General features: G+C 40.3%; 1 protein-coding gene across 1 annotated transcript; it reads right to left on the bottom strand.

Moving 5' to 3' along the window:
* Positions 1-7888: 7888 nt before the first annotated feature.
* LOC105034272 (uncharacterized) lies at positions 7889-10490 on the bottom strand. The gene has a single exon (XM_010909351.4). It carries the CDS (start codon positions 10167-10169, stop codon positions 8064-8066), a length of 2106 nt encoding a protein of 701 aa, XP_010907653.1. The 5' UTR covers positions 10170-10490; the 3' UTR covers positions 7889-8063.
* Between the last annotated feature and the right edge of the window lie 2441 nt (positions 10491-12931).

The following is a 12931-nucleotide window of genomic DNA, read 5'->3' as shown; positions in this document are numbered from 1 at the left end:
CTAGAAAAGTCCACCTAATTGAGCAGGCTAGCTCAGTTTTCCAGCAAATTGCCCCACCTAAACTGAAAGATCCAGGTACCCCAATTATTTTTTGTGTCATAGGGGACCTCACGATTAAGAAGGCATTATTAGACTTGGGTGCAAGTGTCAACCTTCTCCCGAGCTCTGTATATGACCTATTTGGATTTGGAGAGTTAAAACTCACGACAGTGACCTTACAACTAGCAGACCGATCCATTAAGGTACCCCGTGGAATGCTGGAAGACGTATTGGTGAAAATAGATGAATTTTACTTTCCTGTTGACTTTCTTGTGCTGGATATGGAATCTGGCAGCAACCCCAACCAAATACCAATCATCCTAGGTAGACCCTTCTTAGCAACCGCTAATGCTTGTATAAATTGTAGGACCGGAGTTATGGATGTATCTTTCGGAAATAAGAAGCTAAGGTTGAATATTTTCAATGCATCTTTGGGACCACCTGTGTACGACCATAATGAGATCAACTTGTTAGAGGAAGTTATAGAAGATAAAGCTCCTGCCTTGCTCAACTCAGATCCTTTACAGGCATGTCTAACACATTTTGGAATGGATAATTTTGATATTGATGGATACACCGAAGAAATACATGCTTTACTAGAACCCCCCAATTTTAGCACCAATCCCCCTTGGACTATAAAGTACGAGCAATTACCAATTCAATCAAGCCCTGGTACCATCCTTAGAAGCACCACCTACTCTAGAGCTAAAGCCTCTTCCTGCCATGCTGAAATATTCATTTCTTGGATCCAATGACATCCTTCCAGTGATCATTGCATCTGACCTAACCAACGACCAGGAAGACAAACTTGTCGGGGTACTCAAAAAGCATAAAGAGGCTATAGGGTGGTCAATTGCCGATTTAAAGGATATAGATCCTTCTGTTTGCATGCATCATATTCACTGTGAGGTTGAGGCAAAATCACATAGGGACATGCAACGAAGATTGAATCCGAATATGCGAGAAGTCATGAAAAAAGAAGTAGTGAAATGGCTAGATGCTGGAATTATCTACCCAATTTCGGATAGCCAATGGGTTAGTCCAACCCAAGTAGTACCTAAGAAGTCAGGTATTACCGTAGTAAAGAATGATGAGGGTGAGTTAATTCCTACTCGTGCAACAACTGGTTGGCGAGTATGTGTGGACTACCGAAAGCTGAATGCCGTTACTAGGAAAGATCATTTTCCTTTGCTTTTTATTGACCAAATTTTGGAACGGCTAGCAGGACAAAGTTTCTTCTGTTTTCTAGATGGATATTCGGGATATAATCAGATCCCGATATTTCCTGCTGATCAAGAAAAGACTACCTTCACATGTCCTTATGGAACATTTGCATTTAGACGTATGCCATTCGGTCTCTGCAATGCACCAGCCACTTTTCAACGGTGCATTTTGGCCATCTTTTCTGATATGGCCGATAAATTTTTAGAAGTCTTCATGGATGATTTTTCAGTATTTGGCTCTACCTTTGATGATTGTCTTCAGAACCTAGCCAAGGTTCTTCAACAATGTATAGAGACAAATTTGGTTTTAAGTTGGGAGAAGAGCCATTTTATGGTTCGTGAAGGAATCGTGCTTGGACATATTGTATCCAAGCGGGGGATTGAAGTAGATAAAGCAAAGGTTGAAGTAATCTTGAAATTGCCTCCCCCAACCTCGGTTAAACAGGTGCGATCCTTTCTAGGCCATGCAGGTTTCTATAGGCACTTCATTAAGGATTTCAGCAAGATATCACGACCCTAGTGCAACTTGCTTGCCAAGGAAAATTCTTTTGATTTTAATGAAGATTGCCTAACTGCTTATAATAAACTCAAAACTGCCTTAACCACTGCACCAATCACAAAATCTCCAGATTGGACCCTACCATTTGAAATCATGTGTGATGCTTCTGATTATGCTATAGGGGCAGTCCTTGGGCAAAGATTTAATCGAGAACCGCATGTAATTTATTATGCAAGTAAAACTCTTTCAGATGCTCAATTGAATTACACCACGACTGAAAAGGAGTTACTCGCTGTTGTGTTTGCCCTAGATAAATTTAGATCATACCTTTTGGGCTCCAAGGTCCTAGTATACTCCGATCATGCAGCACTGAAACATCTGCTATCCAAAAAAGATACAAAACCTAGGCTGATTAGATGGATCCTTCTATTACAAGAATTTGATTTAGAAATTTTAGACAAAAAGGGCTCCGAAAACTTGGTAGCAAATCATATTTCTAGGATCCTGATAGAACACAATAAAGAAAGGATTAAAGATAGGTTTCCGGATGAACAACTCTTTTCAATCTCTTCCACTGATCTTCCCTGGTTCGCTCATATAGTCAATTACTTGGCAGTGGGACAAATCCCATCTCACTGGACCCAACAAGAGAAAAATAGATTTTTCTCCCAAGTAAAGTACTATTTCTGGGAAGAACCAGAATTGTTCAAATATTGCCCAGATCAAGTAATCCTACGTTGTGTCCCCGAGTGTGAAGTCCAAGGTATTCTTACTTTCTGCCACTCGTTAGCATGTGGGGGACATTTTAATGGAAGAAAAACTGCAGCAAAGGTGTTGCAGAGTGGATTTTATTAGCCGACACTATTCAAAGATGCACATGAATTTGGCCGTAATTGCTTGCGATGCCAGCAAACAGGAAATATTTCGAAAAAAGATATGATGCCCCTGTCCCCTATTCTTGTTGTAGAAATTTTTGATGTTTGGGGAATTGATTTTATGGGACCCTTTCTCTCCTCATTTGGATTCGAGTATATTTTGGTAGCAGTGGACTACGTATCAAAATGGGTAGAGGCTATGGCAACCTGAACCAATGATCACAAAGTCGTGATCAAGTTCATTCAGCATAATATCTTTAGTCGATTTGGATACCTAAGAGCCATAATTAGCAATGGGGGTACACACTTCACGAATAAGCACTTCGACATGCTAATGAAAAAATACGGAATAACTCATAAACTTGCCACACCTTATCACCCCCAGATAAGTGGTCAAGTTGAGGTCTCCAATAGAGAGATCAAGCATATTCTTGAAAAAACGGTAAGATCCAATAGAAAAGACTGGTCAGCACGCTTGGATGATGCATTATGGGCTTTCCGTACTGCTTTTAAAACACCCATAGGAATGTCTCCTTATCGACTTGTATTCGGAAAAGCTTGTCATCTGCCGGTGGAATTGGAACATCGTGCATTTTGGGCCATACGGCAATTTAACTTTGATATGAAAAATGCAGGTTCCAATAGGAGACTTCAACTAAATGAACTTGAAGAGCTACGCAATGAAGCGTATGAGAGTGCCAGAATTTATAAGGCTCGAACTAAAGCATACTACGATAAATTCATTGCACGAAAAACATTCGAGCCCAATCAAAAAGTTTGGCTCTTCAATTCTAGGTTGCGTCTGTTTCCTGAAAAACTTCGCTCACGTTGGGACGGACCTTTCATTGTAACTCAGGTATTTTCTCATGGAGCTATAGAACTCAAAAATCCTAAACAGGGGAACACCTTTAAAGTGAACGGTCAGCGATTGAAACCTTACATAGATGGAATTGGTGATGGAGAATTAATTGAATCTGTTGATTTAGTGGATCCAATACCGCCATAATACTCAATTCAGTCTGGCTGAAGACGTAAAACTTAGCGCTTGTTGGGAGGCAACCCAACGATTTCATTTTTTTTACTTTTTACTTTACTGCAGCTGCAGAAATTTAGAACAAAAGCCTATTAATTAATGAAACTATCTTCAACTTTCGAAGTAAAATTATCCCAGGTGCACTCTCTCCTTTTATTTTCGTTGCTTTTCTACTCCATTGAGGATAATGTAGATTAAGTTTGGGGGGGAAGAAAATTAATGAAATCTTCGAGTATAGTCAGAAATAATTAGTTTTGTGTATTCGAATTTTATTTTGATTAAGAGTCAATTAGGCATCCTAATCAATGAATGATTAACGGTCAAGATAATTTTAGAGATACTGAGGAATAAATTATTAAAAAAACCCAATGAATGGCAGGGTTTAGACTAAACCAAAATTTAAGGGTGATTCTACAACCCTCTTCTTACTGATCTCAATAAAGAATCTGCTTCATGAGAGATTGGGCGGAAAGATCGAGGTATGCAAAAATTCTTCTTAAAATTTATTTTTTATTAAAAAATAAAAAAAAATATTGGTTTCCTACTGAGTAACTGGGCCCCTTCGCCTAGGTAAGCGTTGTGGTTCGCGTAAAAAGGTGGGCAATGTTAAAAAAAAAAATAGTGGATAATAAAGGGATTAAATTGCAAGAAGATAATAAACTTTTCTCACATTAAGTTAGAGGATTTAAAGAGTAAAGTGGGGAGTTGGTGAAAGAAAAGCTCTTGAAATTTCTTTAGTTAATACTCAGCCACTAATTGGGTCAAATTGATAATCCAATGAAATATTTCTTTAATAGTCTGACCAAGTATCACCTACCTTTTAGGATGCCTAACCTAACTTTTTATTCAAAATCAAGTCGGTACACAATGCTGATATATCTATTTTACTCGAGGACGAGCAAAATTCAAGTTGGGGGTGTGATAAACATTTAATTTAAGTGTTTTAAAGCAGAAAATTATATTTAATTTATTTTATTTATTAAGAATTTGTTGTTTCTTTTTATGTTTTACAGGAAAGGTGATCGCCGATACAAAGAGTCCGATTCGCAGATAAAAAAGACTCAAGTTTGAAGAAAATTGGACTTAAAACGAAATTAAAATAAAAGAAAGATGCATACGGTATTATAGAAAATGAAGATACTATGCAAGGAATGCAAAAGGATATAGGCGTCATTTTAAAGAAACAAAAGTTTCTTTTTGTAATTGGGAAACTTTTGTAATTTGTTTCACGGGTGCTTTCCTTGTGAACGCGGCGTTGCGGGCGTGGGTGCGAGCGGCACAGTGCGGGCGAGCGCGGGCGCGAGCGGCACAGTGGCGCACGGATCGCGGTAGCAGCGCGCAGGCGACGCGTAGCGCGGGCGGAATGCGGACGACGTGCAGGCGGGCGCGGACATGGGTGCGGCATTCGGACGCTATTTTTCTTTAGTCCCATATCGGAAAATCATGTAAAACTCCTCCCTCCTAACACCTATAAAAAGGCTCTTGTACTTCTATTAGATGATCATCTCAGAAATTCTTCTAGAGCCTTGCATAGAGGAAAAGAAAGGGACTACTTCATGAGCAGCTAGGCTAGCAGTCTCGGGAGTGGAGAAGAAACTTTGTAACGACACAGAGCGGGTTTATTGTTCTAAACTTTCTTGTATTTCTTTATATGCAATAAAGATTATGCTTTTTATTTAAATTGTCATGAGTTCTTTATTTACTCTCTTTCATATGCTTTTATTTATGCTTTCCTATTAGATTAATATTAGGAACAATTTTTACTTTCCGGAGACGCACCGTGATCTACGGATACGGAGCGTGTCGAGGAAAGAAGAGTTGTTTACCTAGTACTTTCCGGAGACGCACCGTGATCTATGGGTACGGGGCGTGCCGAGGAAAGATAGGTATTTTTTCTAAGATTAATCGCATCAATTTAATTAAAAAAAAAAGAGATACAACTCTACTAGTACAAAATTAATTCAAAACTCCCGAGCTTTTTATTTTCTTATTACATCAATTTTAAGATAATTTATTTTTTAAATCAAAACAACGCTTCTTTCTTTTATTTTGCAATCTCAACTTAGTCCAAAGTCCCTGAGGATACGATCTCGACTCATCCTACCTACGTAGTGAGTAGAGTTATTTTTGGTGCTATCAACGACTACGCATCAATAACCATTACGATAGATAGCATCAGCATTCCTTTCGGAATTTAATTTCTTGATCTGAGTTAGGTTGGGTACATTTTACTTGTATAGACTCACAAGAGGTTTTTTTTTGAGGTCTTTTGTAGCAGAAAGTGGAGGGCAAGCCTAGGTGCAATGGTTAGGTTGCTCTACTGTAAGCTGGCGTCTCAGGTTTGGAACACAGTAACAGCCTCTCCACACATGGGGGAAAAGCTGCATTCATTTGACCCTCCCAAGACCTAGCAGTGGCAGAAGTCTCATGTAGTGGGATGCCCTTTTTCTTTTAGCAGGAAGTACTTGGGCTCTGAATTATTGAAATGGATTTGTTTGCACCATTGTTGATACAAAGGAACTGTTTGGGGATCTGATTTTGTTATGTTGTCTAGGTTGCTCCCGGATTGTTTTAAGCAAACACTAACAAGTACACTGGATTTTAGGAACTAGGATGGGTGGGCACCATGCTGGTTGAGCATGGCTACCCTTAGGTTGGTCTACAGTAGCAACTGCTAGGTTTTAATTATAGGATCACAGTTGTCCTAAATCTGCTTGAACAAATGAATGCTAGTTTCCCTTTGTCAAGGCCAAGGATGTTACTGATTTGGGTATAAATCATAGTCTGGGGGTGAAAATTCGCTGCAGTGAGGTTAGAGATGGGCCTGCTTCTTTGAATCAAACAATTTCTTTTCGAGTAAATTGAATCAAACATCATAATTGCTGTAGTCTAATTTGCTCCAAGCATAGGCATAAAGAAGGGTAATGTCTGTGAGCACAGGTTGGGGCATTGGTACAGGTGTGGGAGTAGGCTGGCTGCAAGCACAAGCATGGACATGGATGCATGAAGGCATAAGTGGGCATGCGTAGTGTGGGGGCACGAGTGAACAAGGCATAGAAACACACAAGTGAGCTTGACAAACAGGTTCACATGCTCTCACTGTAAAATATGGAGCATACGGTAGGATGTGAGGGGTTTCACTGCTTGTTCTGCTAGACATGCAGGGTGTGGACTGTTGCACATTCTTGTGATCATGCATGGATTATAATTGTGCAAAAAAAAAATATAAGCTTAGCAGCATGATGATGAATTCGCTAGGGAACTTTGCTGAGTGATCAGTGGGCACATGGCCGAGTATATACTGGCCGGCATGCAATTTCAGACTCTGATAAGACTTACACATTGGTGTGCACAGATGTGGGTGTCTGTAGTGCTAGCTTTCTAGCAAGTTAGAGAGGCTGTTGAGGCATTTTGCCAGCTGATACCGGCCATGTGGTTCTGCTCATGCTGACTGGTAAGAGTTAACCAGGCGTTCGTAGAGCTTGTGTGGATGCACTTTGTTGCAGCTGTGGCCTGTGTGACTGAGTTGATCAGGTGTGAAGCATGAACAAATCAGACTTGTGTGCTGTAGGTAGGCAATTGGCCTTTGTTAGTTTGCTTTGGGCCATGCCTGGCATTGGCTTAGAGGACCAAAACATGCTTCAAACTTTCTTGTGATATTAAAATATGAGCATCAAAATGTCATATGATGTTCAAAGAGTTGAACTGTTGGACGACGTAGTTTTGATCCCCTGGTTGCAAATTTCAGGGGAGAATATGCCTTCTTGAACACAAACAGCAAATTTTGTTCATTATTTCTATTGATGAAGTACAGTGGTGGGTGTTTCAATTCCACAAGTATTGTTTGAAAATTAAAATTTTTTTACAAGAACCAAAGGAATTGAAGGCTTCTAGTGCTCACGTGTGATATACCTCATGAAAATCATTGTGAAACTTTAGTGCCCAGAGTAGTTTTCTTTCTGATGCAACCTTTTGTGCTTTTAATTGCACTAATCTGCTTTATCTAAACAGAAATCCATATTTTGAACTTGATATGGGGCTCTTGGTGGGTGCTAGTGCAAGAAAGACAACATCAACAAAATTTTTCTAGGGCACAGAATCTCCTATAACCGACAAAATTTTGTGCGCTTTAACCAGTCCTCTTCCATGTTATATGACTCTGCACAAAATAGAAAATCTTGTGGTGCATGTAATTCAGTTGTAATAATGGCCATTGATATAATAACTGCCCTTCTCGGACAAAGAATAAATGAATAGCTGACATTATGTCGAATAAAACATCAACCCTTACATAGTCTACACATGAATGGTTCAATGCTGAAAGAATTTTGAATGTTCTATTTGAAAATATCCAGCAGAAATCACAGTCAAACATGGATAACTTGAGGTCTCATTTAAACCTCAATCACTTTCTGGTTGAGAGCCATGTATCTCCACCTCTCCTTCTCAACAAAATCTGCATCCAGGAACTTGGCAATAAAAGCCCAAAGTTTGTAAGCATCTTCAAAATTAGTTAGGTAACCAAGTGAAGCATTTACAACATTTATTCCTAGATCAATGCTCTCTTTCCTTTTACTGGCTACTGTTATTTCACTGACCTTTCTTTCCAAGACTGCATCCTTCTCCGCTTCGTATTTATCCGAGAACCAGATGTTGTGTATGAACCCACAACTAAGAGAAATGTTGCTTCTATCAGCTAGCTTCTGGACAAGTGCAGGCTCCACTTTTTCTCCTTTCCAATCAAACACATTGAATGCTATTGCAGGTCCCCTGTCAAATTTTATTCTTGGCCCATAGATCCTAACCAAAGCAGGACCATTCTCCGAGTGAGGATGCCGGAGCTTTATCAGTGCAATAACTAACCAGTTAGTGATGTATCTCAGTCTGCTACTGATGAGTATCAGACCCAAGGAGTCTGCATGGTCTAATCCTCTGCATTCAATCTCCATGCTCTTATCTGCTTCTCTGTTTGTTGTAGTCCTCTCTACTTGAACAGAGTTACCATCTTCTAACTGTACAATCTCTGCCGATTGTTCTGCATTTTCTTCTTCTTCTTTGCTAACCATTTGTCCGCGTATTTGGGAAGTCTCACCCTGCTCAAATCTCTTGATCTGAGTCTGTTTAACACTCGAAGGGTTTTCAGCCAACCCGTTATCTGCATGAGAAGAACCATTGCAGATGCGGGTAGGTATTGGACCAGAGAATGAACTGGTGGTTTCTGCATCATCCTCTTCTAATTGGAACTTAGAAGATTGGGCCTCCAAGTCAGTACCAGAGTAATCATCTGGCAGTTGAGACAGGCCTCTTGCTGGGACAATGCTCACAACCCCAATACTCTTAGCAATCGCCGAGGTCTCCAAGACTGCGCTGCTGGACTTTTTGATGAAAAGGCCAGCAAAACCAGATGGGTTTTCACCAAATACTTTGAAGAAAGAGCAGATGATGAAGTCTGGCTTGATCAAGGAGAGTCCCAGGGTGTCCATGTCCTTGGGCCCTAATGCGCATGCATCAAGCACCACATGCCACCCATTTTCCTGCGCCATGGCCATCCATAGGTAAGGGTATCTGGCCCCGGTCATCCTGGATTGGAGTGGGAACACGAACAGGCCTCGCCTTTTCTTCTTTCTCTTGCTCACCTTCTTTCTCAATCTGGCTGAGTGAATCCTCAGGCTTGGCCAGGTAAAGCTAGCAGATATGAGTTTGGCTCCTTTCTTCTGGGCGCTTTCTGCCATTGCACTGACTGCCTCACTCTCATAGTCATACACAGTGAGCAGCCTCTTGTTGGAGTGAAAGGGGTAAGATTCTGCCAAAAGCCTGAAAGCAGTAGTCCTGTTGGCAGTACAGACCATAGAGTATTCTTCATCCGATACGTTGAGGACATCCATAATCCTTCTTCTGATTGCAGATTCTAGGACCGTCTCTTGGTTCCCATACAGCACATGAGACTTGAGGCTGGCCGACTTGTAAGAGATGTGGAAGAAAGGGGGCTGCAGGAGGGCCGAGGGCGGAGAGCCCGAAGACGAGGATGCCACAGAGGAGCGCATTTGTGCACGGGAGAAGAGGTTGAACCCGGTGTAATCGAGGCAGACATGATTCATGAGGTGATGGTATTCTCTGTCTCTGATGTGGTCTGCTTGTTGGGTCTCGGTGTACTGTGGATATGCTGCGGAGAAGCTGGAGAAGGCATCATGCAGGGAAGGGAGTGACTCATGGTTGGTGAAGTGGGTGTTTGGGAACAGAAATGAAGTGGTGGACTTGGCAAAATTGGATCTGGAGATCCTGGTTGTGGTGGTCGGCCGCTGCTTGGGTTTGCTAGGCTCCATCAGGCTTCGCAAAGGTGCTGCAAGACAGCCATGGGCACAAGGATGGGAGGCCTCCCCGGCACAAAGGGACAGCATCTCCATCTTCTTCTCCCCTTCTTCTTTGAGCTGCCCTTTGTTTCTTCTTCTTCCAGTACCCTCTGATGGCCTCCTGAAATATCTGTTGATGAATAAAAGCATTTTGTTTCATGGGGAGGCAAGAGTGTGGCTGCTTGCAAGGGGCTGTCGCAGAACAGGTCAGATTACTAAACTAGCCACATCTTTCTGAGGTCGGACATCTTCCAAGCAGGCCTCGCATATTCTAAGCAGGCCTTGTATATTCTAAAGGAGGCTGCACAGCTGCTCCAATCTGCTTGCTTGGTCAAAGGTTTCTTGTGAACGCTTTTATTGGCAGGCTTATGATCTTTGAATCGGAGGTTCTTTCTGTTCATCGAAGTTTTTTAACACCACAGGAACCATCTTTGTCTGCGGAGAAATTTGGGGCGTCGACAAAGACTATTGACTGGTTTGTTTGTTATCAAGACCTTCAAGATTATTTCAGATGGGAGGTAACATTATGTTAGGAGACTACAGTTGCTCGATAAAATCTAGCGTGATTGCAAAAATACAACAAGAAGAGGACAGGGGGTCATTATGATGGCCGGCCAATCCAGGCCCACAAGCGGGCGGCTTCGCGCATCCTCAAGCGTTTATTATCCAGCTTGTGATGTTAGACGGATTAAATTCCTTTCCCTTATTTTAATGCTAGTTATATTATTACTATTCCACATCATAGTCTTCACGCATAATTCTTAGACTTGGTTTTTCCGCTAGTCAAGTAGTGCTGCTCATAGACTTGGACCGAGCAGCCTTGCTTGCATAATGGTTTTTAAGATATCTTGAGCTGTTATGATTAAATTGAAGACATGATTAGTTGGAAGGAGTTGAACTTTAAAATAAAAATAGAAATATATCCCATTGCAGTCATTTTGATTGGGGGGAGTTTTATTTTTATTTCAATTTTAGAGTGATGAAAATGCTTGTATCTCATACTCTACTCTTTCAGGTATTTAGATTCCGTTTTGCTTCTGATCATGAACCAAATGCATGGTTATAGAATTGAAATGAAAGGTTTGATTCAATTTATTTTAGTTTTATTGTAAAAGACTTTAAAGGTATTAAGATTGGGGTTAGTCTTGGGGCAGATCGAACTGAGCGACCGTCCCAGATCTTGCAATGATGTTCTAATGGAATGTAAAGATGGCTTTCTACAATATTATAATAAAAAAAATAATTATATAGATTAATGATGAATTTTAACGAACATATTTATAAAAAATTATTGTAGGTAGATTAATTTTTTTAATAATAATTAATATTTAAAATATATTAATTTTTAATAAAAAATTTTTTTTTATTTAATTTTATATTTAAAAAATATCAGGACTGACCCTATCAAGACAAGCTTCCGCTCGGATCGCTTGGGGTACATTTCGTTTCCATTGGCGAGGGTAATATGGGAGATTTTGATTGATATGAACAGGTGAAGCGGCGGTCAAAACTTTTGGATGGTCGATATTGGTGCTAGCATTGATTCTGGTGTTCCAACTGGGACCTCTAATTGTCATGATGTAGTGCTTTCAATTGGTGGGTCCCTTCAAGGAAAGCCGTAAAGGTGGTCCATTCATTTCTCAGCCAGCAACCAGTGATTTGTTCACTGGTGGTTGGGTGACCAAGTGGGTTCTCCTTTGCCATGACCATTGGGTTATTCAGAGAGGAGTCCGACTTGGAGACCAATCAATACCGGACACGTCAAGTATAAGTCTGTTTGCTGTTTGAGAGGAGACAGCTGAGCTGCCTGCGGGTCAATGGTTTGACTGGCGGGAGTGGAGTCCCGGGCCCACTGGATCCGAAGCCAAATGAATGGGCGATAGAGAAGGCCGTCCCCACCATGTGCATGAGAGAGAGACGTGTGGGGGTTTGATCACAAATAGCGTGTCCGACTTGCTTGCGTGCATCTTCTCGGCAGCAGGCATCTCAGCCTTCGGCAAAAATACGAGCAATCCCTGTCCCTACCTTTCTTTGTCGTCTTTTGTTTTCTTGGGTAACGCTTCTAGTGGAAACAAAGACCTTCCACCGCCACCAGCCACGTCCTATCGAGGCACTGGGAGATTATTAAAATTATAATCAATACTTTCACGTGATAACTATTAGTACTTTATTACATGATTTAATTTTCATTATATAATTTAAAATATATAACAAAAATCAAATTTTCCATTTTTTGCAGCTCACCTACTCCAGATTCCATCCCGTGCGGTGTGTTCAGTTGTCACTCTCATCTGATGTCTGTCATGGACAACATGATATCTTCCTTGATATCTAATTCAGTAGACTTTGATATGACAAAAGAAAAGTTGATGAGTCTGGTTGCTAAGTCTTTTAACCTATACCCAACCCAAATCATTGAGCGGAGAGGACCACACGCCCAACCGTAGATAATATTTTCGTTGAAATGAAAATTAGTGACATGAGACTTTGAAGTCGTAATTATCACACTTGGAATCCAAAACATACTTACAGGATAGACTAAACATATAAAACTATTGATTAAATCTTAATAATTTTGGTATAATAATAATAATAAAATTTTTCAATCCTTAAAATTTAGTTTAATAAAGATTCAATCAAATTGTTCATAAATAAATATTCAAGTAAGAATAGTCATATTATTCTAGTCAATTACTATCACTTAAATTAAATAAAAATCTAAAAAAAACTAAAGAAATGAGACTAAACCAAACTAATAGCTTAAATAATCACGAATATCTCCAAAAGATTTAGTAGGGCTGAGCACAAATCTGATTCGATCGGATTGAGAAAAAAAATTTCATCCGATCGAACCCAATCGGATTGAAGAATATTCAACCCGCTACTGATCGTTTATCATGTATAAACTGTTT

The sequence above is a fragment of the Elaeis guineensis genome, chromosome 12, assembly GCF_000442705.2.
Source record: "Elaeis guineensis isolate ETL-2024a chromosome 12, EG11, whole genome shotgun sequence".
NCBI classification, from domain to species: Eukaryota; Viridiplantae; Streptophyta; class Magnoliopsida; order Arecales; family Arecaceae; genus Elaeis; species Elaeis guineensis.
This window is presented reverse-complemented; position numbering and strand designations above follow the sequence as displayed.

What these genes read in the sequence shown, in the direction of transcription:
- LOC105034272 (XM_010909351.4), bottom strand. Translation starts at nt 10,169, where the DNA reads ATGCTTTTATTCATCAACAGATATTTCAGGAGGCCATCAGAGGGTACT.